The sequence below is a fragment of the Pleurotus ostreatus genome, assembly GCF_014466165.1.
Source record: "Pleurotus ostreatus strain PC9 chromosome Unknown scaffold_5, whole genome shotgun sequence".
Lineage (NCBI taxonomy): Eukaryota > Fungi > Basidiomycota > Agaricomycetes > Agaricales > Pleurotaceae > Pleurotus > Pleurotus ostreatus.
The window spans coordinates 500,595-528,087 of NW_023503160.1; the positions used below are offsets into that span (position 1 = coordinate 500,595).

General features: G+C 53.5%; 9 protein-coding genes across 9 annotated transcripts; 5 read left to right on the plus strand and 4 right to left on the minus strand.

Moving 5' to 3' along the window:
• Positions 1–3,792: 3,792 nt before the first annotated feature.
• On the plus strand, positions 3,793–5,826 carry PC9H_007129 (uncharacterized protein; the record flags this gene model as incomplete). The annotated part of the gene is made up of 1 exon (XM_036776664.1): positions 3,793–5,826. One exon carries the CDS (start codon positions 3,793–3,795, stop codon positions 5,824–5,826), a length of 2,034 nt encoding a protein of 677 aa, XP_036630284.1.
• A 454-nt stretch (positions 5,827–6,280) lies between these two features.
• On the plus strand, positions 6,281–6,760 carry PC9H_007130 (uncharacterized protein; the record flags this gene model as incomplete). Its single annotated transcript, XM_036776665.1, has 3 exons — positions 6,281–6,352; positions 6,455–6,473; positions 6,534–6,760. 3 exons carry the CDS (start codon positions 6,281–6,283, stop codon positions 6,758–6,760), a joined length of 318 nt encoding a protein of 105 aa, XP_036630285.1.
• Positions 6,761–7,574: 814 nt separating this feature from the next.
• Positions 7,575–7,909, minus strand: PC9H_007131 (uncharacterized protein; the record flags this gene model as incomplete). The annotated part of the gene is made up of 2 exons (XM_036776666.1): positions 7,575–7,738; positions 7,819–7,909. 2 exons carry the CDS (start codon positions 7,907–7,909, stop codon positions 7,575–7,577), a joined length of 255 nt encoding a protein of 84 aa, XP_036630286.1.
• Positions 7,910–10,208: 2,299 nt separating this feature from the next.
• PC9H_007132 (uncharacterized protein) lies at positions 10,209–11,031 on the minus strand (the record flags this gene model as incomplete). The annotated part of the gene is made up of 4 exons (XM_036776667.1): positions 10,209–10,352; positions 10,413–10,508; positions 10,680–10,898; positions 10,948–11,031. 4 exons carry the CDS (start codon positions 11,029–11,031, stop codon positions 10,209–10,211), a joined length of 543 nt encoding a protein of 180 aa, XP_036630287.1.
• Positions 11,032–12,575: 1,544 nt separating this feature from the next.
• Positions 12,576–13,105, plus strand: PC9H_007133 (uncharacterized protein; the record flags this gene model as incomplete). Its single annotated transcript, XM_036776668.1, has 2 exons — positions 12,576–12,825; positions 12,945–13,105. 2 exons carry the CDS (start codon positions 12,576–12,578, stop codon positions 13,103–13,105), a joined length of 411 nt encoding a protein of 136 aa, XP_036630288.1.
• A 6,636-nt stretch (positions 13,106–19,741) lies between these two features.
• On the plus strand, positions 19,742–22,427 carry PC9H_007134 (uncharacterized protein; the record flags this gene model as incomplete). The annotated part of the gene is made up of 7 exons (XM_036776669.1): positions 19,742–19,799; positions 19,877–19,940; positions 20,000–20,238; positions 20,600–20,676; positions 20,782–20,880; positions 21,097–22,075; positions 22,165–22,427. The coding sequence occupies 7 exons, from the start codon at positions 19,742–19,744 to the stop codon at positions 22,425–22,427; spliced, it is 1,779 nt and encodes a 592-aa protein (XP_036630289.1).
• A 239-nt stretch (positions 22,428–22,666) lies between these two features.
• Positions 22,667–23,767, minus strand: PC9H_007135 (uncharacterized protein; the record flags this gene model as incomplete). The annotated part of the gene is made up of 4 exons (XM_036776670.1): positions 22,667–23,045; positions 23,143–23,329; positions 23,402–23,495; positions 23,639–23,767. 4 exons carry the CDS (start codon positions 23,765–23,767, stop codon positions 22,667–22,669), a joined length of 789 nt encoding a protein of 262 aa, XP_036630290.1.
• Positions 23,768–23,947: 180 nt separating this feature from the next.
• PC9H_007136 (uncharacterized protein) lies at positions 23,948–24,709 on the minus strand (the record flags this gene model as incomplete). The annotated part of the gene is made up of 2 exons (XM_036776671.1): positions 23,948–24,326; positions 24,408–24,709. 2 exons carry the CDS (start codon positions 24,707–24,709, stop codon positions 23,948–23,950), a joined length of 681 nt encoding a protein of 226 aa, XP_036630291.1.
• Positions 24,710–25,537: 828 nt separating this feature from the next.
• On the plus strand, positions 25,538–26,226 carry PC9H_007137 (uncharacterized protein; the record flags this gene model as incomplete). The annotated part of the gene is made up of 5 exons (XM_036776672.1): positions 25,538–25,553; positions 25,628–25,834; positions 25,905–25,975; positions 26,034–26,111; positions 26,179–26,226. 5 exons carry the CDS (start codon positions 25,538–25,540, stop codon positions 26,224–26,226), a joined length of 420 nt encoding a protein of 139 aa, XP_036630292.1.
• Between the last annotated feature and the right edge of the window lie 1,267 nt (positions 26,227–27,493).

Here is a 27,493-nt window from a genome sequence, read left to right on the forward strand (position 1 = left end):
CAAGTCATGGCTGTCAGCAGAAGATGCGACACATAGAAAACAATAAAAAAAGAGGACGGAAGGAGAACGCAGCACGGATGACGACCGTGCTACAAGCTGCAACAAAGCAGCTGGGAGAGGAGATCAGGTCGGCGAGGACGTTGACCGATGATCACATCCCGTTTTTACGAAAACGATGGCTGGATGAGTGCGCCGACATCATGAAAGGACCCCCAGAGGGGTTACCGCCGTTAAGAGACATTAACCACACCATCCCATTATTGGATGAGGGCAAGAGATATAATTACTATCTACCCAAATGCCCCGACTCATTGAAGTCGCAGTTATCGGAAAAGATAACCAAATACACCCGGACGGGGTGGTGGGAAGCGACTCAAGTCGACCAGGCGGCGCCCATGATGTGCGTATTTAAAAAATCAGGCATGCTACGAACAGTAGTGGACTGCCGCAAGCGGAACGAGAACACACGAAAAGACGTGACACCGTTCCCGGACCAGGATACTATACGCATGGACGTGGCCCGCGCCAAATATCGATCGAAAATCGACTTCTCTGACGCGTATGAACAAGTGCGCGTGGAACCTGCGGACGTATGGAAGACCGCGTTTGCCACCATATATGGCACGTTCTATAGTAACGTCATGCAGCAGGGGGATTGTAATGCACCATCCACCTTCCAGCGAATAATGAATCACTTATTCCGTGAATTTATTGGACGATTCGTCCATGTCTATCTCGACGACGTATTCGTATACAGCAATACGATAGAGGAGCATGAACAGCACCTGAAACTTGTATTCGCCAAAATTCGCGAATACCAGTTCTATCTCAAACCAGAGAAGTGTGAACTGTATGCCGACAAAGTCGACTGTTTGGGGCACATAATCGATAGGAATGGCTTGAAGCCATGCAGTGACAAACTGCAACGCATCAGGGAATGGCGCACGCCACGCACATATAATGACGTGTTGCAATTCATGGGACTGGTACAATATTTGGCCCATTTCATCCCCGAATTGGCTGCATATGCAGGCCCGCTCCAGTCAATGGAAAAGAATGGTCAACCATTCTATTGGAGGCCGCTGCATGACAAATGTTTCACCACCATTAAGGAGCTCTGCTGCAGGGCGCCCATACTTAGGCCTATCGATCCATCCAAACCAGAGACCATCTGGGTCATATGCGACGCCTCCCTATCAGGAGTAGGAGCCATGTATGGACAAGGCGCGGAATGGGCCACATGTAGGCCGGCGGGATTCATGTCCCGCAAATTCACACCTGCACAACACCACTATCGAGTGTATGAACGCGAGGCATTAGCCATAATAGAAGCGCTCCTGAAATGGGAGGACAAACTATTAGGTTACCCCATTACGGTCATCACGGATCACCGTGCATTGGAATTTTTCCAAAACATTAAACGGCCGTCGGCCAGACAGGCCAGGTGGATGGAGTACCTGTCTCGATTCCAGTTCACCATTCAATACGTCAAAGGGACGTTGAATAAAGTGGCCGATGCACTATCGCGATACTACGCCGAGGACACCGATGCTGAGATCCACGACGTAAATGAATACGTTAACGCCGACGCCAGGGTAGACCCCGACCTAGAGGTAGTGCCCTGGCCACGAGTAATAGAATCGCGGAAACGCGAGGATGAGCTGAAGGCCATCCGCGTCGGTGATGCCCGATTGGACCGACAGGCACAAGCCGATGACATAGGTCAGGCCAACGCCAGTACGACGAATGGTCGAAACGCGCCCGATCATGACCCCACTGTGTTCGAATCAATCGACAAGGGTAAGAATCTGCGAGCCAGCCTAGCAACGCGTTCGGGGTTCGTCACGGCTGTCCGTGTTAATAGTACGACGGACCCCATGTTGTCGAAAATCATCGACAAGCCCGACGAATACCCCAAATTCAAGGTTAAAGACCATATGGTATGGATCCACAATTTGGGAGACGAGTACGTCCTCTGCCTGCCTACTGGCGAATTCGAAGGAACACCCCTACGTAGCCTGGTCATAGAACAGGCGCACGAAACATTAGGTCATTTTGGGCCAGCCAAGACGGCGGATTACCTGCGACGGTGGTATTGGTGGCCCAAGCTGACGGCCATGGTAGCCAAATTCTGCGACTCATGCGTCGTATGCAAGCGGTCAAAAGGGAACTACCAGCCGCCCGCAGGCAAACTACACAACTTACCTATACCCACTCAGCCGTGGGATAGCATTGGCATGGACTTTATCGGCCCGTTCCCCGAGGTAGAAGGCAAAAACTACCTATGGGTAGTCATATGCCGACTGACCTCAATGGTCCACTTAGTCCCGGTCAATACCAGGACGACAGCATCGCAGCTGTCCGATATATATATCAGGGAGATATGTCGGCTGCATGGCCTGCCATCCACGATAGTGTCCGATCGAGATTCGAAATTCACTTCGAAGTGGTGGCGAGAATTGCATCGCATGCTAGGAACGAGGTTGAGCATGTCAACGTCATTCCATCCACAAACCGACGGCCAGACGGAACGAGCGAATCGCTCAATCGCACAAATATTGCGATCAGTGGTCAAATCTGACCAATCTGACTGGTTGGGTAAACTGCCCATGGTTGAATTTGCATTAAATTCGAGCATAAGTAGCACGACAGGATTGGCGCCATTCGAGGCCAATTACGGGTACTTACCTACCACGATGAAGGTTCACCGCAGTGAATTCACCGGAGCTCCGGGGGTAGCTGCCTTCGTCGAGAAGGCGCAGCAGAATGTAGCTGCAGTCCAGGACGCCGTAATTGAACGGCGCGTGTTCCAGACGTACTACGCAAACGTGCGACGACGGCGGGAACCCAATATAATGCAAGGGGACATGGTGTACCTGGACACGTCTAACCTAGCATTACCCAAGGGAAGATCAGGGAAATTGCTACCCAAGTACGTGGGGCCGTACAAGGTGTTGGCTGCGATGCCAGATACCTCTAATTATACGCTGGAATTGCCTGCTGAGCTAGCGAATCGGGGAATACACCCGAAATTCCATGTATCCAAATTACGGCCGCATGTGGCCAACGACGAGATACTGTTCCCAAACCGGCGACTAGCCGATCCATATGACTGGGGAACCCCCGACGACGCCGAGTGGATAGTGGATGAGATAATAGGCCATGAATGGAATGGTAATCGAATACGATTCCATGTGAAGTGGAATCTAGGAGATACCACATGGGAGCCACGGTCCCATTGCGACGAGCTAGAGGCGCTCGATAGATACCTAGAGTACCACGGGGTTAGCGCGGTTGAGTCCCTACCGCGCAAGGCCAAATCAGGCAAGCGTCGGTAATGCCCCAATTAGGCATGTGACTGACCGTGGGACAAAGTGACCAACAACTATACAGTTGAAAGTAATCATAAGACCACACAGTCGATAGGGACGATCTGCATCACCAGTGATGCGCGGGAAATCACCCGCAAACAACGACGTCCACATGGACGGAGACCACAACACGCCGCGAAACGACGACGATGATTATGAGCGAAGAGACGCTCAAGAGGGGGAGGGACAGCCGAGTCGAAGAGACAAAGGCAAAGGAAAGGCCACGGCAAGAAATATAGCCGAGCTGGATACATTTCCAGCAGCCCCATACGATTTGGGGCAGCCTCGACAACAGGCCTGGATAAACACAGGCATAGGATGCATGAACTGTGCGAACACAGAATGCACCACATGCATCGGCTTTACCAGCCACTTTATGGTAGGTATCAGGGATAACGACGCACGAGCCGATTGAAGGCTGATGGCCCGGGACATATGCCCGGAAATATTCAACGACTACGACAGATTGTATGATACAGCCAGGAGGACGATAGAGTCCGACCGAGAAGAGATCGAAGAGATCGACGGGAAATTGACCCGGCTGAACAACTACGCTGATCGCATAGAACGCGATCTGGATGATGCACGCGCCCGAATTAAAGAATTGGAGGAGTCACAAGATGACACCCATCGACACAACCGTCGAAAGACGCGTCTGTCACTGTCCCCAGGTCGGCCGGCCTCCGACACGAACAGCTCGCAGAGGGAATCATCTATGGGTATGGCATCACAGCCACGATCGAGCCTGTCGGTAGCCAGCGGGCTCAAGGCCGAATATTACGACCTCAACTCAGATTATGGGGAGTCTGACGCATCGGATGCAAAGGAACCCCCGCGTTATGCAAACGCAGCACCTAGCATGACGGCCGACCAAGTCGGTGGACAAACACCAGCGACTGAATTCCCCCCGCTGCCTCAAGCGGGACCTTCCAACTATTCCCGGACCGCAGCCACCCACAGTTTAGTGGGAAGAATCAACACAGGCACAGCCCCGCGAGGAAACGAGCAGATTATGCTCCCCGAGAACTCGGCAGCATGGGCCGAGATGGTACAAGCCGCTCAAATCCCAGACAACTGGGAGGCATACAACAGTTGCCGATCGGTAGTCAACATAGCAAATCAGCTAGCGAGTGACAAGAAGCCCATGAGGGGTTTCATGAGAGCCGCGTTGCGGACATGGCGGGCACCCGACTGGGTGAAACAAACAAGGAACATACGCCCGCTACCAAGAATTACAGTAGCAAACGTCATGACCTCCTCATCTAGCGGCACAACAGCCGCGCCTCACGTCGGGGCAATAGTGAACGATCCATCCACCGCCTCATCGTTGAGGGTAGGACCGCCGGTTCGCGTAGAAGCGAGACCCACCACGGGGTACCAAGCCCCAAGTATGGATGCACCACCAGAAGCGTGGTGCGCATACGATTATTATTTTAGGCATGTGAAGGCCATGTCCGCCGGGTTGGGAGACAACCCACTCGACGTAAGGACACGACGTGGGCATCGTCTAATACGACGAACTGGACCCTCGCCAGCTGCTGGTGATCCCGCGTTAGAACGAAACCGTTCGGTGTACGCGGAACGTGCCACCACACTGCTGGCCATGCCTGGGAGGTACCAGGCGGTCATAAACCGATTGGGATTGACCATCCCGTCTGTATACCAGCCCGCACATTATAGCGGGCCCCTCGACAACTTATCTGTCGAGGATGTAGCGGCACACATGGCCGCGTGCGGAGTCAGTATCGAAATGGCGAACGACGCCTGGCTGTTTGCACGACAATGGCTGCTCGATCCAAGGAACGAGAACCGGCCAAACACCTATCCAACCCGCCAGCAGGTACTGGCCCTTCCCCCTTCGCAGTATCCCCCCAGCGCGCCCAATGCGCCACTACTACTGATGAACCCTCAGTATTACTTCCCGGCAGGGTGCCCTCCCGAGCCCACTGAGGTTCGATCCAAACGGCCGCGTCACACCGCAGCCATGCCCCGCGGGGGGTACAACACTAACGCTGCCATATTAAGGCAGCTACATGCAGTCGCAACCACATTAGGTCACACAACAGTGGCCGTTGGCGACCCCCTACCGCCCTCCTCCACGCCCTCGTCACTCCCAGATTCCATGGTGGATCGACTGGGGCCACCATCCCTGACATCGTCCCTCCCATTCGAATGGGATGATGATGTCGTCGAGGCAGACACTCGTACCCCCCATACCGTCTCATTGGGAGGTACCGTGGTGCCTCCCGCCTATTTACATTCCGCGACATCTCGGAACCAATCCGGCACTGCAGCCGTGTCGTCATCATCGACTTCAACATCCGGGTCCAATCACCCGCTATCCCATACCTCTACCTCACTTCCGCCAGCGAATCCATCTTCATACATCCCCGAGGACATTGCCATGTCCCCCATCATTGAGAATGAGTTCGGCGTGTCCACGCCCTCTCCATAATTGCACACTGTCCTTTCTTGCTTACTGGTAACTAATACCATAATCACTTCACCCATTCCTTTCATATCGTTTTTGTTTCTTGTTAGATTGCGTATCAGCAATCTAGAGGGGGCGAGTGTAACCCCTGGCTCCCCTGAGCCACATGATCCAATCCTATTTCACGCTATATATTGAATGTACCCGTATTTGGTAGTTGGCTTTTCTTTCACTTGACACGTACGTTCCCGAATATAGTCGGTCTTGCGTACCGTGCAGCGTGAACTAAGAAACAGCAACCACACCCATTACATCGTTGCAGCTCATTCGTGTGTCAGCAACTAAGCAGCAACTTCGTAACCGGCCTTGGATCTCAGTCTCGGGAGCAGCGATTATCCCCTCGAAAGATAGCGGCACTTTCCAGGTGAACGCTGTGCAGTTCACTCATGCCAACCGCAACATGGGTCACCCATCCACAATGCCTATTGAAGCCATGTTTCCCGACACACCCCGCTACGCGAAAAAGCCCATTCCCAAGCCAAACACCTATGTGACCCTAGGCGGCTTTCTCTCGTGATACACCGAAAAAAACAACATTCCTGATTGCTTCTACATTGAAGTGGATCATGTTGTTTTCCTGGGGCGTTCGCAGATTCCCGTTGAAACACCTGGTATGTGGTTTTTGATATGGTGTGATAGTCTTGCAATAGCCAGCTCAATGATTTCAACAGGAAAATCTCCATTCGAGGGAAGTTGTCGCAAACGCAAGCAAGGACTCAAGTTTTCGTTTGACGATGATGATGATGACGACGACGACGAGAAAGACCTGGAGACTCCTTGCAAAAAGGCCAGATTGTCCGGTGATACTGGCTCCAGTCTCTTTGGTGGCATGAAGCCTATAACAGGGCCTTTGAATTCATTATCCGACACTTCCTCTTCTCGCTCTGAATCTGAGTAGTACTTTAGCTTATTATAATTTTATTTTGTACAACTTTGGTAATTATGCAAGCACAATCTATTTGCTGTGATGTATGATCAATGATCAATGACCTTCTCCGTGCGTAGCACGGGTTAGCTGCTAGTTTACATATATATATATCTGCCACTACAAGCAACAATTGTTCACTATAGCTATGCAAACAACATACACATTGCACTTCCATCCTATGTCGACGGTTGGAACTTCGGGTGGCTTTGGCGGACGGTTGGATCGGTTGGATGGGGGAATCCGAATCGTGGGGGAAAGGAAGGAATGGGGGAAAGGAAGGAAGGAAGGGGGAAAGGAAGGGTTAAGGAAGGAAGAAGGAAGGAAGGAGGCAAGGAAAGGTGATTACTTCATTACTTGATTACTCACTTGGACTTGGACATCAAACAATGTAGCGCCGAAGCCTCGGGCTTATTGGCCGTAGTCACTACGCACGACATGTAATCAAGCTTAGGCTTCCAGACTCCAATCATACGCGCCTCACAGAACAGAACAGAACAGAGAAATTCCGGAGTAGTGGTCTGATACGACAATGCTGATCCAAATTTCACATCCACTGATTTGGTCTCAAAACGGTGAAGATCATAATCACGATCACGATCACGAACATGAACCTGATGGGCACAGGTACAGGTACAGTTACACGGGGATACAGAGACGTTATGTATGGCGCCGGCGGCGCGCGCGCAGGGGGCGCCGTGTTCGTCGTTCTTCCACACGACTAGGAAAGCACTTCGTCAGCGACAGCCCCGTCTTTCGGCCCAGCATATACGCATATACGCACCTTTCACGGGGTGGGCGCGAACAGCCCGATGGTCGCACAAGTCGCGGAGCAGGCGCCAAGGGCGGCATTGCACGCGAGGACAGCGGCGGGGGCCGCAGGGGCCGCGATGACTGTCCCGAACGTGAAGCCCGCGGCGGCGTAGCACGCTACAGCGACGGTGTTACACCCTAGCATAAGCATCAAACGCATGTACATGCTGTGATTAGTCCCACATGCGTGTATGCTCATGAACACCGCGGGTGCGCACCGGTTTGGCAGAGGCCGTAGGCGATGGGGCCTGCCTCGACGCCTGAGAGGGCAGCGAGGACGGCGGCGGCGGCGAGCTTGGAGAAGCGCATGGTGTCTGGTGTCTGGTGATGGCTTGTTCACGGTCGTGGGGAGACGAGGTGGGGCAGGTAGGCCGAGGGCGTGTGCAGATGGGGGGTGGAGGGAGGTGGGGAAGAGAGGGCGTTGGGGGGGGACGGGGCTCTTATACGTGCAAGGGGATGGATAGACGCCAGCACCCCGCGGGGCGTGCACGGACGTGTACGCGTGTGCCCTTCGCCGAAAGCCGCCGTCTGGGTACATCAGTGCATCAGAACCTTCGATCCGCGTATCTGGAACACGAACGACGCCATACAATTGTAGGTCCAGTGTGTGACGCGTGACGTCCAGTATCCAAATATTCAGTTGAATGGGTACTGCAGTATCAATACCCAATGCAGAATCTAGATCCAGATCTTTGATGTTGACGTCGAGGGCTACAGCTAGCGCGCACCACCGACGCCATTGCAACGAGGTAAACCGTAAACCGTAAACCGTAAGCCCAGAGGCAAGCACTGGCCTGAGTACTGAGGACTGAGTAGTCAACCAGTTGGTGCAGCGTAACCCATGGCTGGGAAGTAGCCCGTGTATCGATGGCCGCGTGGTGATGCATTGATGGAGCGGTTTGGGAGCGAGATTGATATGGGGTAGCAAGAGACGAAGAGACGAATCCAACGCCTAGCCTGCACAGTGCAGCTGATGAGGACGTAGATGCATTGATGATCGATAACTGAGTACTGAGTACGGAGCCACGAAGCTTCAAGCCACCAGCATCGAATAAGAATCCAAGAATCCAACGATACCCGAACTTCTTGCCCCCTGAAGCTTAAAGCTTGAAGCGCTGAATATTGAATATTGAATACTGAATACTGAATCATGCGGGGTTGGGTTGTGGCGATTGACCGTGACACCGTGTTTGCGGCGAGCCCAAGGAGAACCTTTCCCAAGATTTGGCGATCTCCAGAGGAGAATTCCTCAGCCTGAAACTTGAAAGGGATTGAACGACGAGCACAATCCGGCTGCCGAGTTCAAACTTCAAACTCCACACTGAATCACAGTTCGGGGTTCGGATGAGTAGGACCCTGTTCCACGTGACACTGAGCGGCTGGTACGGGTATGTTTTAACTTTTGGCGACTCGCGCGCGGGGGTGTCGCGGGAGAGGTAGCCTTCCAGGTTTCACTGTCCGCTTGCTGGGTGTTGGGCGTTGGACCCTGGTTGCGCTGAGTACGTGCCGCGGAGCTTAGGCGATTGTAACGAACTACTAGGAAACTTGAAAGACACAACAACACACCTGGTTCAACGACAAAACCACAATGCCATAATCGCTGTTCACGACGAACCAGAATGGATTACACACGCAATCCATTGTAGCATTGTAGCTCGCAGCGCAGTGGATGCTCTATGTCCGAAACAACGAACCAGGCTCAAAGCGCAATATTGATACAATAGTGCTATTTATGCAGGCGCGATCCGTGCGACGCCACGTCCCTCTGCGTCTTCCAGGCCTGCACTCCTGGGGAGTAGGGCCCGGGAGGCAGCAGCCAGATCGTCGATATCAATAACCGCCAAAAGCATAAGCACACGTGCATCTGCGTACTTGGACTCGCGAGTGAATGAGCGGAAGTTCGAGAGCGTGTGCGGTGCCCCTTACAGGTTTGGCATAAGCCGTATGCGATGGGATGGGGCTGCCTCGACTCCGGGCCCACAGAATTCTATATAACATTTATTGGTGTCGTTATTGGTCTCAAAGTTGATCTGTCTTCAAACTTTGAAGGAGGCCAAAAGGGGGAAATCAGGGGTAGGTGTCATACTTTGATGCGGTGTTCCTCCAATGACACGACACGACACGGTACCACTTTAACTTGGTTTGATCAAGCGTACAGTGGAACGACCTCGAGAGCCTCTCACCAACGTCATTCATGCATCGAGCTACACAGTTCAGCGATGAGTCACGATCTGAGTATGCGAACTGAGCAGTCAAACGAGTTGCGCACACCGGAGCAGCATAAGGACGGGAAAAAAAGTAGAAGGAGGAGGCAGAGGCGGGGGCAAAGTCCAAAAAGGTGTGCGATGATGTACGTGTTGTGGTACTCACGAGCGGGTGCATTTTGCAGTTCAAACTGAATCCCACCGCCAACGAGGATATTGGACAAAATGAAAATTTTTTAATGGTTGATACTAAGATGATGAGCAAATACATGGTAGATGTGAGCTGTCCATTTGTGAGTCGTGCATTCGTGAGTGATGATATGACAAATAAATAATGCATCGTGCTGGATGAGGGGGCCCATCGTCGTAAAAGGCGTGTACGCGTCGTGTCATTGCAGGGCATATCATATCCAAGTGGTGCCGCTCAAAAGTGCTGCAGCGCGAGAAGTCACGAGCCGCACATTTGTCCGGAACGAGTCTCGGCGCCTGATGTGCACCTTGCAAGGCTTGTCGTCCTCCGATTGGTAGTGGGCGACATCAGCAACATCCTGCCATGGGACAGGGGTCAGCAAATTCAACACCTCCCATTTAACATTTAAAGTACCTACTTTGCTGGACTCGCCTTGACTGAGGAGTGTAACATCTCCGCTGCCCGCACTGCTAAGAACCGCCCATTGATGTTCGTCAAACGTGCGGAGCGTAGCCTGCACCTCCATGCGCATCAGAAACACCTCGTCGAGCGACACAAGCCCCCCCGCATGCGCCGCCCACTGCCCATCGCCCTCGCGGCCCGCCGCCCCCTGGCTCGAGTGCGCCGCGAGCCGCAGCACCGCCAGGAACAGATGGTGCGGCGACGACGACGCGAGGGGACACACCCCGGCCGCGGTCAGCCACCCGATGATGGTGAGCGCCGCCAGCGCCGTGCGCGGGGGCGTGCTCGTCTCGCGCAGGAGGCGCGCGATGAATGCGGAGAGGGGGGCGCGTGGGGGCGCGAAGGCGTGTTGGGAGTGGTGCAGGGGCGATTGGTGCAGGAGCTTGGTGGTCGTGCGCGCACAGTGGCGGGCGACCTTGGCGGTAGAGTCTTTGTTGGATGTCTGGGCGGGGTGTTAGCGGCTATTCAGGGGTTGCGAAGAATGTACTGACCTTGAGATAGGCATTCACGGCGAGGAAACGTGTACGCATGCTCGTAAATGGGGTAAAATTGGTAGAGTATTGGAATGTGGACATGGCGTGGCTGATAGACAGTTGAGGTGAATCCTCCAACAAACATACCAGGTATTTATGCAGTCAACCCATAGGCGCATACTCCACCCCCGCGCTCCCTTCCGCTGTCCGCCATACACAATCACAACAACAGCCCCCAACAAAACACTGTCATCCGCGCTGTTTGTCCTGTTTGTTTTCGGAGCATTCGCACCCACCCGACATTTCGTGACATCCGTCGTCGGTGGTTTGCCCGCCCGACCCCCTGTTCCGCATTACGTCCAATGGCGTATCAAGCTTGCACTTACGGCGCATCCACCCCTTGCAGGGGGATTCAAATACCACTTAAGGGGTGAGCTCCTGCGGTCGTTTGACTAGACGCATGCTCAAAGTCAAAGCCGGAGAGTGCATCGCAGTACACTGGGGCAATTAATGAGTGTAGCCTAGATAGGGTGCAGAGCGCCGTGCAGATGGCTTGAAGTGGCGTTGAAGCCAACCATCACAGAAAGTTCATCTCCATACCCCTGAATCGCCCCTTTTCGCCTTCGTCAGTCAGGACGAATTAACCTGTACACAGAAATGAGTTTATACACCCTGGTTAGCCACCAGTAATCGTGTGTCGAACATTGAGTCCTTAGTTGTAGCTGTGCTACTGCGTCGGGCCTGGGTGCGCCTGCTCATTGCTCGTTCCTTGAAACTTGAAACAAAGTCAGTGTCTCGCGTCCAAGCTGATTCGAGTAGAAAACATTATGATTCATGTGTGTCGGTTTGAAACTCTTGGGCTATAGAGCGCACCTAAGGGCGGAGACTAGAAACTAGAGGTCAACGGTGGAGAGGAAGAGGAAACAGACGGATAAAACGGTGGAAGCCTTTGTTACGCAGTATTGCAATTTCTCCCTATCGAAGACTCAGTGTGGATTGTGCTAAAGCCTGTGGGCTGTTTGGGCCGTTTCCTCAAGGTAGTGTGCAAGCAGAGCTTGGGTACCTAGGTGTTTATGCTGACAATGAGAGCCTGGAGTGCCCGCCCCGCGATAACCTCGTGAGCCGCGAAAACATACTTATAGTAGTAGTAGTACAGCTCAGTGTCCTGTGGACCTGGACCCAATTTGCCTGAACTCAGTGGACTCAGGCTCTGTCCGTCTCTGTCCAGAACTCTGCTCTGGAGATCGTCGATCAGTACTCAGTACTCAGTACTCAGTTATCGATCATCAATGCATCTACGTCTGCGAATACTGAATACTGAATACTGAATGCTGAATATTCGGATACTGAATATTCGGATACTGGGGCTACTAGTAGGCACTGGACATCACGCGTCCCACGCTGGACCTACAATCGTACAGCGTTGTCCGTTGTCCGTGTTCCAGATACGCGGATCGAAGGTTCTGATGCACTGATGTACCCAGGCGGCGGCGTTCGGCGAAGGCACGCGTGCACGTCCGTGCACGCCCGCGGGGTGCTGGCGTCTATCCATCCCCAACGCCCTCCCTTCCCACCTCCCCCCACCCCACCTGCCCCACCTCGCCTCCCCACGACCGTGAACAAGCCATCACCAGACACCAGACACCATGCACGTCTCCAAGCTCGCCCCCGCCGCGGCCGTCCTCGCTGCCCTCTCAGGCGTCGAGGCAGGCCCCACCGCCCTCTCAAGCGTCGAGGCAAGCTCTACCGCACTCTCAGGCGTCAAGGCAAGCTCCACTGCCCTCTCAAGCGTCGAGGCAAGCTCCACCACACTCTCAAGCGTCAAGGCAAGCTCCACCGCCACCGCCCTCTCACGCGTCGAGGCAGACCCCATCGCCTACGGCCTCTGCCAAACCGGTGCGCACCCGCGATGTTCATTGTTCATCGTTCATCGTCCATGAACATACGCGCATGTGGAACTAATCACACCATGCGTTTGTACATGCATTTGGTATTTGATATGTATGCTGTGCTAGGGTGCAACGCCGTCGCTGTATCGTGCTACGCCGCCGCGGGCTTCACGTTCGGGACCGTCATCGCGACGCCCGAGGCCCCCGCCGCCGTCCTCGCGTGCAACGCCGCCCTCGGCGCCTGCTCTGCGACTTGTGCGACAGGGCTGGTCGCGCCCACCTCGTGAAAGGTGGTATATGGGTATGTGCGTATATGTGTATATGGTGGGCTGAAAGACGGGCTGTCGCTGACGAAGTGCTTTCCTAGTCGCGTGGAAGAACGACGAACGACGAACACAGCGCCCCCTGCGCGCACGCCGCCGTACATAACGTCATAACGTCTCTGTATCCCCGTATCCCCGTGTAACTGCACCTGTACCCGTGCCCATCATGTTCGTGTTCGTGATTATGATTATGATTATGATCTTCGCCGTTGAGACCAAATCAGTGGATGTGAAATTTGGATCAGTATTGTCGTGTCAGACCGCTACTCTGGAATTTCTCTGTTCTGTTTTGTTCTGTTCTGTGATGTTCTGCCATTCTGTGAGGCGCGTATGATTGGAGTCTGGGAGCCTAAGCTTGATTAATTGATTATATGTCGTATGTCGTGCGTAGTGACTATTTATAGCCAATAAGGCCGGGGCTTCGATCCGACAAAGGGGACTGGTGGGGGCGCGGGTGACGGCGCGACATTGTTTGATGTCCGAGTAAGTAATCAAGTGATCAAGTAATCGATTAATCACCTTTCCTTGCCTCCTTCCTTCTTCTTCCTTCCTTCCTTCCTTCCTTCCTTCCTTCCTTTCCCCCTCCCCCCACGATTCCCCATCCAACCGATCCAACCGTCCGCCAAGCCACCCAACCGTCGACATAGGAAGGCAGTGCAATGTGTATGTTTGTATGTTGTTTGTGAAGTGTTGCAGTATGCAGCATAGACTATAGCGAGCAATTGTTACTTGTAGTGGCAGATATATATATATATACCTGTCTTCGTCGTACGCATACCCGTTGTCGTTGTTCCCAACTTTGTTCCATTGTCGGCGGAATCTTGCCTGGTTGTTCTGAGTTCGTTGGCACCCCGAAGCTCCGCGGCACCTGCTCAGGGTTTTGCGGCACTGCCAGCCTGAGGGCCCCCTAAGCTCAAGGCTCCCCTCTTTTGCTGTCTTGCTGTTTTGCCGGGAAGAGGTCTTTGTGCACGGCACCATTTCGTATATCATATCATCATTTCGTAAATTCGTATATCCGTACTTGTGCGCGTGCGCGTGCTATTTGCTGCTGCTAGCTGCTAGCTGCTAGCTGCTGCTTCAGCCACGAGGAGAACTTATAAGAATAAGTGGCGGCCAAGTGCAGATGCCGGCGCACAGTGATGGATGCAGTGATGTAGTGATGACTTGTATGACTAGTCATGTAACATTGAGAGCGTGTAGATGACGTCATGGTGTAAGAGTGTCAGAGGGTGTACGAGGCAGTCGAGTCTCTGAGAATAGAAAGCGGGCCGATGGTTTGGTTCGTTGACGCGTTTCGACAGATCCGAGAGTCAGGAAGCTGCTTCGACGATTCTCTTTTTTCCCTCTGATAGATACTGGACTTACCTCGGCACTGGGATCATATGAAGTGTCGCAATCCGGGCTGAATACGGCGCGCCGACAGAGTCTTCTGTTCTTCTTAGCGACCTTCCGCCGTCCTTCCCCACGAGGCTACCACGTATCGATTATCTCGTATCTGCCCTTCTCTTCTCCTACTCAGTACTTGATCAGTCTTCAGCGATATCGCCCCAATGTCGATTCCCCAAAGCGCCGCCCTGCTCTTTTCGACTGGATCTGCTGTTCAACGGGTCCACAGCGCGCTTCATTTCGCATGATCTATGAGATCTGATAAGTCGGACTTTCTGATGCGGCGGCCCCTTCGGTTGGGAACTGTCACACACCACACATACCCTTCTAATGGGCTCATGCAAGCATACCTGCACTGACAACGACCTATAAAAAGCCGCGGTCGATTTCCGCTCGTTTCCTGACTTTACTTCATCCAGACCCTCGCAAAGCACGTGTGCGAATGCCGGGTGGTGGCCCACGCCGTGAGGTGGAATAGCGAAACTTGGGGAGACGGGGTAAAATAGGGACTTGCCGATTGTGTAGCGCTCTCTCGTTTCTCGTTTGTGTAGCCTTTTCGCCGCGAGGCCGCGAGGGGTTGGATAGATAGGACCTGTTGTGTAGATTCGTGTGTATCTTCGTGGCGAGGGCTCCGTCAGTGAATATGAAGAATTGACTTTGAGCGCCTGAGCGATGTATTGAAAATTTGAACACCAGTCGTTTCTAAGCGCCCAAACACGGTTTCAACTTCCACCTGCAGCCATGGCCGGAAAAGCGAAAGCACGGTGCGTACCACAGCTCCCCCCATCCCCATCCCCGTCCCCAACCCCATCCCAATCCCCATCCCAATCCCAATCTCACCGCAACTCGCAACTCACCGCAACTCCCAATTCCACTCTCACCGCAACTCACGTCCCGCGTCTGGCGTCCCGCATTCTAGCACACAGATCATCCGCCTCATCTCGACCGCCCAGACGGGGTTCTTCTACACGACGCAGCGCCTGCGCACGGGCCCCAAGCTGTCGGCTGTGAAGTATGATCCGCGCGGTGCGTCCTCCTTTCGCTGTCTGCTGTCCGTCTATCCATCTATCCGCCCGTCCACGCGTACGTCCACGCGTGCGTGCGTGCGTGCGTGTGCGTGTGTGTGATGGAATGGATGGAATGGACTGGGAATGGGAATGGAATGGTACTCATAAGGCTGTACAGTGAAGCAGCGCGTGCTGTTCGTCGAGAGCAAAAAGACGAAGAAGGGCTGATGTTGAACGTTGAGCATCCCGTCCGTCCGTACACCCGTCCGCACACCCGTCGGCATATCGATATATCCATATTTTTCCAGATGTACTCCCCCCCCCTCGAGAATGATTCTCCTTCTGCGACTTCTGCGCTGCTTAGACCGCTCTTCCTTTCCTTGATCCCGCGGTACGCGTACCCCGTGTCCGTGTCCGTGTCGCGTTCCGTTCCCCCCTTCTTCCTCTTTTCATCCCGCCACACTCCGCGCGCATGACAGATGACGGGAGAAGAGACGAGTCTCAGATATCTTCTCTTCTTTTTTCTCTTTTCTCTTTTTCTAGGCCGGTGGACATGGCAGCGAGCTTCGAAGTGCCTTTCCTACACCACCATACCACACCGTACCATACCATGCACGCGTACGTGTACGTGTGCGGTAATACGGTAATACGGTGTGGTCAAACACCGAGGTACCAAGTTACCAAGTTAGTAGGTTAGTAGGTTTTTGGTCGAATGGTTTTTGGTCGAACGGTTTTTTGGTTTTTGGTCGAAGAGTTCGAGTCGGTGGGTTCTGGCGCACGACTCCGAGCCCGGAATGCGGTGGGTGTTCCGAACGACGTGTCAAATGTCGACGAAGCACAGCCGATCCCTATAGCTAGGTGTTAAACGTCGAACGTTGAACGTTGAGCTCTAGCACCAACACCAATACCAACACCAATACCAATACCAATACCAGGATGCCAGGATGCCCGGATGCGAATATTCAATCTCGACATCGACATTGCAACATCGACATTGCAACATCGACGTTGGATGCCTCAGCACGCGCTCGCTGCGAATACCGTGCGAGGAGACCTTCCTCGGGCCTCAGGACTCGGGCCTCGGACTCTGGTTCTGGTTCTGAGATCTGACGTCTCTTCGCTTTAGACTGACGTCGGTCGCTCTCGTCACGGAGGACATGCTGACGTACTGATATGTGCTATGTTCGCTGAGTGATATGCACTATCGCGTGGGCTGCCAGTAACCACACACCCAGACACCCAGACACCCAGACACTGGTACACTGGTGGGCTCAGATGTCAGGTGTAAAGAGGACACGGACACAGGTCAGTAGGGCTCGCGGAATAGTAGGGCTCGCGGAATAGTAAATGAGCACGCTCGTCTGCTAGTCATGTACATGTGTATATATATCACCTGAAAGTGGCAGGTACGAAAATATATATCTCACTACGGCGAGTAGTTGAACACGGCGCATAACTATTGAAATATTGAAATCCTGCTCTCGGATCGAGGGGAGGCGCAGTTGAGTGCGGCACAGCGAAGAGACCAAATGTGCGAGGAATTGGTACCTTGGAATGATAGCACAGAAGGTACTTATTACACCGTGGATATACATACAGGAGACAACAGTCTACAACAGTACTACGGGAGTATGGTCACGACGGCGGGCGACGCTATCTTCTGCATCTTCCGCAGAGATTCGCTCTCCTCCTCAAAGTCGTCGCACCCCTTTATAACAAGGTGTTCGAATTCAAGGCAGGCCCCCGACCGTCGAACAGCTATCCACCGTCTCTATCGAACCGAGGAACCAGGTACAATAATCGTCGTTAAGTCCCTTGATATGGAGTCGCCGAAGGAAGGGGTACGATGGATTGGGCCCGTCCGGCAATTTGAGGAGAGTACATACATATGCATATGCAGTATACAGAGCTGGGAGACCAGGTGTGGTTCTTCAATCATTGGGGGCGCGGTGGAGGCCTTTATAAACTGAAGGCAGCTAACTTACTGTCGACAATGAACATTGATGCGGATATGTTTGTGTCCAAGATGCGGGGCGTACAACAGGGGAGGAACCGCATGAAATATGAAATCTGCGGACGCACCCTGGGGTGGTATTCTTGAAGCTGGGGGCGGGCACGGTGTACTGGTCCGACGACGTCGAGAACTGCGTATCTCTATTCGTGCACGCAGCACGCAGCACGTGTAGATGGGGGCCTCCATAGCAGGTGGCGATGGCGAAGAAGCGGCACACGGGTCTCAGCGTTCGCATTTCGCATTTGAAGGAGACGCCACGGCCGTATTGTCTCCGATGTATGGATGCTGTCGACCGTGGGGTGGTCAAAGAGTGGGGCCATCGCCTCGCGTTCGTCGGGCAGTTCGACGGTGATGTCGTGGAGGTGATGGAGGGAGCCGTGTCGAATGACTGAAGAGCCGCGAAGGATAGACGCTGCAACAGGGCATATTCTCCAGGGCTGAAAGGAGTGTGTCCACGGTCAACCGGTCACGCGCCGTACCGCCCCTCTTGCTGCATCATGCCAGCGCATCCCAGCCTTCGGTGAGTGCGAGGGTCCTTAGTTGGGACAACCACGCGGCTTCGAGATGCACTTTCTGACACTCCAACCTAGCTAACCACATTGGCAAGGCAAGCCACCCCGCTTCCAGAGACAACGCCCGGACGGACCTTATACAGCGGAGCCGGGGGTGCGCTGCCGCCCAGGAAGTCCGGCAATTCTCTCGGGGGACGTGTTGAGGAGCTCAATGTACTCTGGTAAAGAGCGGTGACTCCCGTTGCTGAAGCGCAGGCGCAACGGTGCGGATTTGGACCTCGATAGAACGTCTGGGAGCCAGTCAGGCCTTCAAGCTTCAGGGCTCGGAGCGACGAGGTTGGTCCACAGCCGCGGCTCGTTCAGCGCGAAAGCGCGCCAAGGACGACAGACGTGGGTGACTTGGATCCATGCAGACAGTGTATTCCAGCCCCACTCCCGTCCATCTCAGTCTGAATGAGGAGTCTAACGAAGTTGGACTATCGTTGGATTCTGTGCGACCACGTGACCGACGGCTTTGACCGAATAGGATGTTGGAAGTATTCAAATTGAGTGGCGCTAGGTCTATTCTTCTTTACTCTGTATTGTCCGACTACATAGTAATGAGGACTGCTCGTTGCTCCAGCTGGTCCAAAGTCTAGGCAGTGCTTGTAGAATGACGGCGCCTTCAAGTTCCTTCCCTCCCCTCCGCGCTCTCCTCGCTTTCTGAACCATACCGTGGAAGGCAGAGAAAAGGAAAAGTGCCTTCAACGGCGCATACGAGGCATCGTGTTCACCCGGCGGGGGCTCTCTCCGCTTTCTGGTGATTTTTGGTCGGTCTCGTTCCCTGGCGCCCCGACACACTACGGCGTTGAGTTGGGGGTGTTGAGTGTGCATGGGTCAAGTGGGTGAGTAGAGGGCAAGGAGAAGAGACGCACCGTGCTTTAGCTAAGCTTTTCCAGCCATGGCCTCAGAGTACCCCGGTGTGAACACTGAACGGGTGGTCGCCCGGCCCTCCCAATAGCAGCGCTATCCTAGGCATTGCGGATTCTGGAGGCATACTAGTAAGCGGCAATACTAGCACTTGTGTATTTATAGCTTGCACGAGCGCGGGGCTAGGAATTACGGCACCGGGAATCAGACACATAGCAGCGATATAGCTCAGCCTTAAGGCTCAGAGGCGCGGTAGGTTCTAGCAGGACATTTACGGCTCGAGTAGGTCATCTATGTGATGTGATTTTACATTCGGATCACTCGTGGTGCTGGTCTCTGGTTTCTGGTTTCTGGTTGTGACTTCTTACTTCTGGGTCGTAGCTAGCGCCTTCCGTACAACCTGCACAATCGAACCGACGTAGCCTTCTGCGCCCTAGCTCCAAGTGTTAAGCAGTCGATGCTGAGCGGTTGGGACATGGGTGTGCCATCGTTGTTGCTGACCAGAAGTCAGATGGTCCAGATGCCGTGCCACTAGGCAAAACTTCGAGGCGCTAGACCAGAACTAAGCATCATGGAAGACATCCAAGTATCCGACCATGTTCGCAGGCCTACCTGTCAAGGTGCCGAATTGATCTGCAGCATGCAGTGATACTGCGAGCCGGTGGGCTCAAGCCTCAGAGCATCGCATCGATATAAAGAAGGCACCCATACGCAGCCAATTGCAACCCACAGCTCACCACAGCCAACCCGCCTACTCACACGCAGCGACGGAATGCAGCTCACAACCATCTTCGCGATCGCCGTGTACGCCTCGCTCGTTTTCGCGTTTGGTGCGTCCCCCCCTCATGGCGTGTCTCGCAATGCCGCGCTGTGACTTAACCCTTAACTTCCCCATTGCGATACACAGCGACGCCCGTGCCTCGGTCGGCAGGCGCGCACGAAAGAACACTCGAGACGAGGGCAGAAGACGCGTAAGCTGATTCCTCCCCAGCGTCCTTCCCGCGCTCACCATCGGATGCATCTCTGCCAGCGACGACGCCGGGGTGCGCAGCGGCAACACATCAATCAATGGCACCATCACTGGCGGGAACAGCAACAGCGGGAACAGCAGCAGCAACGGTGGGAACAACGGGAACATCGGCAACAACGGCAACAACGGCGGGAACAGCGGGAACAGCAGCGTGAATGGAAACAGCAACCAGGCCAACAACGGGAATAGCGGCAACGTAGGTGGCGGGGTGGTGATTGGGGGCAACGTCGCCGGGAACAGTGGCAACAACAGGGGCAACAAACGAGGGTGATTGGTGGTTGGTGGTTGACCGCTTCGTGCGAGGGCCGACATAGTGACATAGTGACGGTGGCTTGCGTAGGAATTAAGTCCATAGTAGCCTTCGGACGTCCTTGGCAATAAGATGTATACCGATTCTTGACTTGACATCCTGGGCTCACGCAAGCTATAAATACCCTGGTTTTGCCGCTCGGCGGACAGCGCACCAGAATCCAATACCTGGATTCATCCAGCTAGAATTCCACTACCATGCAAGGAAGGCACTACTTACGCTGCTATGCTCATTTCGAATCCCTGGCTTCCGTTTTTCTAGTCGTGTAATGGATTGTTGCGATGCGATAGCGTTGGGCTGTTCAAGTAACGGCAAAGATGCCGGATTCGAACTGTCAGAGAGCGCTTCGACAATGTGTCTGCCCCGAGTAAAGGGCGACTTTTCTGCCCCTCGTCGTTCGCTCAAAATGAACGTCTAGATCTGAACGTTTGAACTCTTGTCTCCACTCTCCACTACTCCTTTCGCCTCAAAGGACCTCGCTGCTTGGCCGGTCACCCAGTCGAATTCGGAATTGAAACGTTCCAAGTGGTCATTCGCGGCGCATTCGAATACGTGTCCGGTTCGCGGTTGGGTGAGGGAGGAAAGCTGAGCTACGGTGATCCAAAAGAAGCCAGGCATAATGATACCATTTGTCACGATCATGTGATGAGATGGATATAGCCCCTAGCTCTTAGTATCTCTTCCCTTCATACTCATAGCCTACTTCCCACCCACGCGACACCGTCCAGGCCCCAGCGAGTCACCTATCGCGAGCCGCATACCCCCATATATATATATGACAATGAAGCTTCGTAGTCAAACCAAGGAGCATTACAAGTCCGCCCAGGCGGTAAGTAGTAGGAGTAGGAGTGGCACTACTAGCGGCAATCCCAAGGCGAGGATCATCCGTAGCGGGGGCACAGTCGAGAGGATAAAGGTGGATCAAAATCCTCCAACGCGGGTTATTTGCCCGGTGTTTGACCAGCAGTGTGTTGGCGCCACTGGACCTGCTCAACGTCGAACGCGTGAAACGGGCGAGGATGTAAGTAACATGGTGGTGCGAGGCGGTGGTGATGATAGCAGATGCGAGAGCGATAGATCTGAGCATAGCACGGAGGAAGACGAAGACGCGTTATTTTCAGACTCCAACGATTCGACTCTCCGGTCGTACGCTCAGCGCGATTCGATGGAATCAGAATCTGATAATACCAATATCACTACGCCTTCGACGACTCCGTCTGGCTTGTCGAAACACGCGCTAGCCCTTCCACTCGTTGATGAGGAACGCGAGTGGCATCGTTGCCGCTGCTGCCGCCACACACCAAACGTCCTCACAACGGCACCGCCCTTTCAAAGGTCCTCGGATGAAGCAGCGCAATACGAAACCCAGTATTACATCGATTTCTATAACTTCGTTCGTACAACATGGACCACTAAAGTGAAAACCAAGTCTGAGCACCCCGCTGAAAGAGAAGACTCCGGTACGGGCATGTCCACGCTCGCGGTGGCAGCAGCATATCTACGGGCGATAGACCTACTAAGGGCCATGGGCCACAGGGTAGCCGACGGCATGAATCATCTGATCAAGATAGTTGGGCAAGATTATGTAGATGAGTACTCCACGGAGAGCTTGGCGCTGGATATGGTTGACGGGTTCGTCAAAGTACGGGGATCATTGGAGAGGGCAGATTATTCGTCGTTGTCTCGTTCACGTGGAGGTCGTTGGGATTTCGAGAGGGAGAGCGCGAGCGAGGGCGATATGTGGTTGGATTATTACACGAGGCGATGTGAGTGGGTGCTTCCATCTTCCTCGGAGCGAGTCGGCGTATGTCGTCGATTAGCGAAGGAATGAGTAGCAGTCGCTGACTTCTTGTAGTTTCAGAAATCATTGCCAACCGTTGCGATATAGACGAGGCTACAGATGACGCCGACGACGAGCAGGTGGAGAGCCCGGCGCCGACCGGTGTCTCCAACGCGTCGAAGGACGCCTCAACCACTAGTCGCAAGAGGAAGGCTCCTGCTGCCCAGCTCGAAGTCGATTCCAAGGTATTGAAGACGAGATTCCTGAAAGCTAGGCGAACAACTAAGAAGGCGAGGGAGGCTGGTCCGAAGCGAGGGGGCTCTGCGAAAGTAAAGTGATCAAACTATCGACATGCGATGCCCAACAACACAACCACAATACCGACGGACGCATCCATCCACTCATGAGATACCCCGAAATCCATTCCTCATTGTATTATTGTGTTTAGGACCCTTGTGTCCTATTCGCACATGTGTAGCAATCTATGTATGTACTACCTGGGTTTCGGTTAACATCACGCGGAATACATGTTCTTGTGAGAGACGCACCTTTCGCTTCGTTTCGTTTCGTCGCGGCGCTACGCCCATCGAGCGGTCCAATACCGACATACAGCTTTACGCGCAGACAGCTGTTCCCTATCCAATCCGCTCACTTGTAGTTTGCCCAACCACTCGGCATGTGTATCACCTGCAGCCCGAATTGGACTCAGACTATCCCCAGCGGATCCGGGCCCAGGGTCTACATGCAATCCTGCCTCCTCGACCTTTCGGAGGAAGGTATCGCGGACCTCTGGTCGCGTGTATGACCCAGCGGCGATGTAGGCTCGCGCGTCGGTGGAGGGGCTAAGAAGAGAGGTCATCGAAGAGATCAGAACATCGTGCGAGCGGTCGAAGTGGAGTAGGTCGGAGAGGATGAGGATGTCGTAGCCGTCTCTTCGTCCTTCAGGGAGTACACCCCTACATGCACACAATCGGTAAGTTCTATCTGTTTGAGATCGGGGCTACCGTGAAAATGGAAATGACTCGCTTGACATGCGAGACGTCCGATCCCCACTCGAACGGAGCCCACTGTACGCCGCACGAAGGCTGAAATGCCTCCTGGTTTCGTTCGACGTTGCTTCGTAGATTTGATAAGATGGTATCGTCGGGGTAGTCTGTAACGACGACCAGGGAGGGCGTGTCGTGGGCCAAGGTCGCCAACAGTAGAGATGGTAACGCGCATCCTGCTCCAAGCTCGAGCACTGGTGATGCAGATCAAAGCCATCAGTTTTCAGCGATTTCAGCGAACCCACAAACGACTGGCGGGTAGGTACCTGTTTTGCCTTTCGCTGGGAGAAGATTCCGTTCGATGAGTTCGGCCAGGAGAAGAGAGGGCGAGAAGAGGTGGTCAGCGAGCAGGGTATTGGCCTGGTATAATGCTATGTTTCAGACTCGAGGGGAAAAATGAGGGGGAAGCGTGTACAAGACCTTGCCGTCCTGCAAAAGCAACGGCGTTCAGTTGAAGCCTGAACGTTAAACGTTAAACGTTCGATGTACGGAGGTTACAGTACCTTGGGGGCTATGGTGAGTTTCAGAGGGCCATATTGTATGAGCTCGTTTTCCGAGACTGGTTCCCCTCCAAGAAGGGTCAGAGAATCGTTCAGAATATCTTCAACGTCGGCGTCAATGGGATAATCCATTGAGAAGTAACTGTCAGATATACGAGCGCCAAATGTACAAGTAGAAGGCCACAAGATGACTTGAGTACCACAATGAGTGCGTATAAAATGATTGCGTATACACCGGCTAGCGTAACTATACGTCCGTTGAATGTACAAATAGAATGTCCTGAATAGAATGAATCATCAAAGAGCCTAAAATTATATGGCAGCGAGCGTCTTCTGCCAAACAGCCTTCCTCTCATCGGTGACGGTGGTAAAGATGCAATTGGTGATATAATCCGCCCATCCCTGCTCTGTCTCGGCTTTCAGACCTTCGACGAGTGTCGAGTTCCCCGTGCACCCGATCTTCTCTGGACCGCTGGCTTTGTAGAACCACATCCCGCTGGCAAAGCTGAGGCGGTCCTCCAATACGAGGGCGCGGACAGCATTCATCGTGTCGTTGGAGATGGAGGGATCGGACGCATTTGGAGCAAGAGCGAGTGCTTGCGCAGAGGTCGAGGGAGTATCGACAGCATACTGATGAACGAAGGGGAATGTCATCAAGTTCCTCGTTCCCTGGCCCGGTCTTCCAGGGAAACTAGACGCGCGCGTACATCAGCTCACGGATCTCGACGCCGCACGCAAACCGCATGCATGAAGGGCGTGCAGCTATACTCACTGGTTGATATCAAATTTGAAGTTTCCGCTTTCGAAGAGCATGAGACTCAAGATCGCTGCTTTCTCTCCCTTGCTGGTGATGGCGTAGTCCTCGAAGCCTTGGTTGACGAAGGGGGCGGACTGTTTAGCATCTCTGCATTCCTCTGGGAAGGGTGCGGTAGCGTTGCATGCTGCCATCTCGGGCGCGATCTGGATGAGCTGGGCGGGCGTAATACCGTTATAGGTTCGTTTCGTGCATAGTGGTGCAGCGATGGCCGTAGTCGTGAAGAGAGCGAGAGCGAGAATGCGGGCGGAGAACATCATGGCTGACGAGAACTTGTAAGATTGGAGGGCAGAAGGGGAGGTTGAAGTCGGGTTTCGCGCTGCGAATTATATAGCAGGAAGAACCAGAAATCAGCGACCAGGCGCTGTGGAGTATGTCGGGGGACTGAAGGAAGAGTGAAAGATAGCCGCGTTTCTCAGTTTCATCTTATACTTCCAAGACAGGGCTTCAGTAGCGCTGTGTGCAGGGTCGAGGTTGAAACACCCAATAACCGTTGTCGCCGTATACAATTCATTACCACTGAGTGCACAATAGGGGATTGTTGCCATATGTAAAGTCCATTGTGTACATAGCCGTATTGTCAGGTGTTTGAATACAGCCCGCACGACACTGCTGGCCTTTCCGCGCTGAAGGGGAGGCTATGCGCGAGACTTCCGAGCTTGATGCCCCTCGCGTATGTGCGGAAGTGAATGGCAGTGATGCAGTTTCAACCCTTCAAAGCTTCAGGAGGCGGATGTGGACACAGGATTGCAGCGGGAGGTCCATACTGAACGACGTGCGGACATCAACACCACGGTGGCTCTGGTTGAGTTCTATCAAAGCCTTCACGTTTATTGAGCGGCGCCCTTGATTGAGAGTCAAAGCGCGAATGCAGCTCTGGTGTTTCAAGTGACAATAGGTATTGGCGGGTGTAATGGATCGACCGAGTGGGCGCGCCGACGTGCGCCTCTCTTTGTACTTGTTTGAAGCGAAAGATCTTCCTCGGGATTTACCGAGCACCTGTACAGTTCTAGATGCCGAACTTCGGCATGTACGCCCTCCTCCACCAATAATACCCAAAATCATCGTCCAAGACAGCAAAAGTTCAAATGGCCTCACAACGCGGTACGTTGCCCGCCCCTTTCATTTACATCGTCGATGGTGTGGGGATCCATGTTGCTCACAGTGATGGCTTGCAGTCGGCGCATCCGGTAACAAATTCCGTTTGACCCTCGGTCTCCCAGTTGGCGCAGTTATCAATTGCGCTGACAACAGCGGAGCCAAATCCCTCTTCATCATCGAGCCGTATGGATTCGGCGCCCACCTCAACAGACTCCCGGATGCTGGTGTTGGCGACATGGTTGTCGCTTCGGTCAAGAAGGGAAAGCCTGAGCTGAGAAAGAAGAGTGCGTTTCGTTTCGCCCATCAGAGGCGCATGTCCCCCTTGCTGATACCCGATGCTTTGGATTTGGATAGCTATGCCCGCTATCGTCATCCGTCAACGGAAAGCTTGGAGACGACGAGATGGTGTATTCCTCTACTTCGAGGTGCGTTGTAATGGTCACGCCCTGACATGGGAATTCGAGTTCTAACGTCGAACTGTAGGACAATGCTGGTGTTATCGTCAACCCCAAGGGAGAAATGAAGGGATCAGCTATCACCGGCCCCGTCGCCAAAGAATGCGTGCGTATTCTGCATCATCTATTTGAGCGTGGATTAGATGTTCAACCCACTTCTTGTTACCCCCCAGGCCGATCTATGGCCACGTATCGCATCGAACGCCGGTACCGTCGTCTGAGCGTTAACATCGTTTTATCATGCGTGCATTTTTCATTGCTTATACTCTATGTGTACATCATGGCCCCCAACAAAATGATTATGATGTCAACTAAGAGCGACGTCGCAGGGGCGATCCACCGTTCACCACCACCTTCCTAACACATGTCCGTAATTGAAGGCGTAAGTGTTAAACTGCACAACGAAACTTGAAGGCAGTCGCAAATCTCGCGGATTGGATAGGGACGATTCGAATTACTACATTCTTACCGACTCTTCACCGTCTCATCCGTCGTACCACGAGGCAGCGGATGGCTTCTACGGAGCCTGCGTTTGGCAAATCACTAGATACTGGATACTCCACCGGTGCGATATCGATATTTCGACGATCTAGCGTAATGTGATAGTTGTAGCAGTGCGCAGCGGGAGGTCAAGAGGAAAAAGTTCGAACTCTACAGGATAGGTGATGGTATCTTGAGTTCGAAACACTCCTTCCTCTTCTGAGGATGTATATGTTATCCAAGGCATCACAAGAGGGGGCGGCGGTTTACCTCCCGGATCAGGGAGTTCTAATTTTGGGACCGTTTTCCGTTTTGTATCGGTGAAGTAGCGAAACTCTCCAGAGGATGTCCTACAGTAGGGGATCCAGCGACCGCAGACTGCAATAGCTCGAGTACATCTTTGTCTCCAGAGTCTTTGAGCGCTCCAGTATCAGCCATCTGCATTGAATCCCCTACTCCGCCCGCTGCAAGCAAGAGGCAACAGTAGTACCTCTCCTCTCCCCTCTCCAAGAACAGAACGAGAGGGGAGCACGTACCACAGCCTGAGGAACCACCATTGCTGTTCCCAATATTCGGACTGAGGTTGGCACCGGGCCTCTCCACGAAGAACAGAATACTTAGAAGAAGCAAGGTAAAACGCGGCTTACTCACTAGACAACCCGCAGAGAGCTTCGCAATGAAGTGTCCTCTGGGGGTCTCGAAACCCTTCTCAAGCCGAGAGGACGTAATGTGGGATTCATACTCACGCTTTCGAGGCGAATGTTCTATTATCTACATCTTGATCGAGAAGCTCATTATAAACTGATTTTAGTGCGGGGAAATTCGATCAACTTGCCGTACCCCGTCTCCCAGTCGTGGCGCATTTCGACTAAAAATACTACATATCCACCACAGGAAGGGAAGCATGTCAGATGGTGCGAGGTCAGGCGGGTGGCCCTCAAGTGATACTTAGCAAGAGTCTGGGAGCTTTGTAGCAGGGGTGGTCAACTCCCACTGAAGTTCACCACC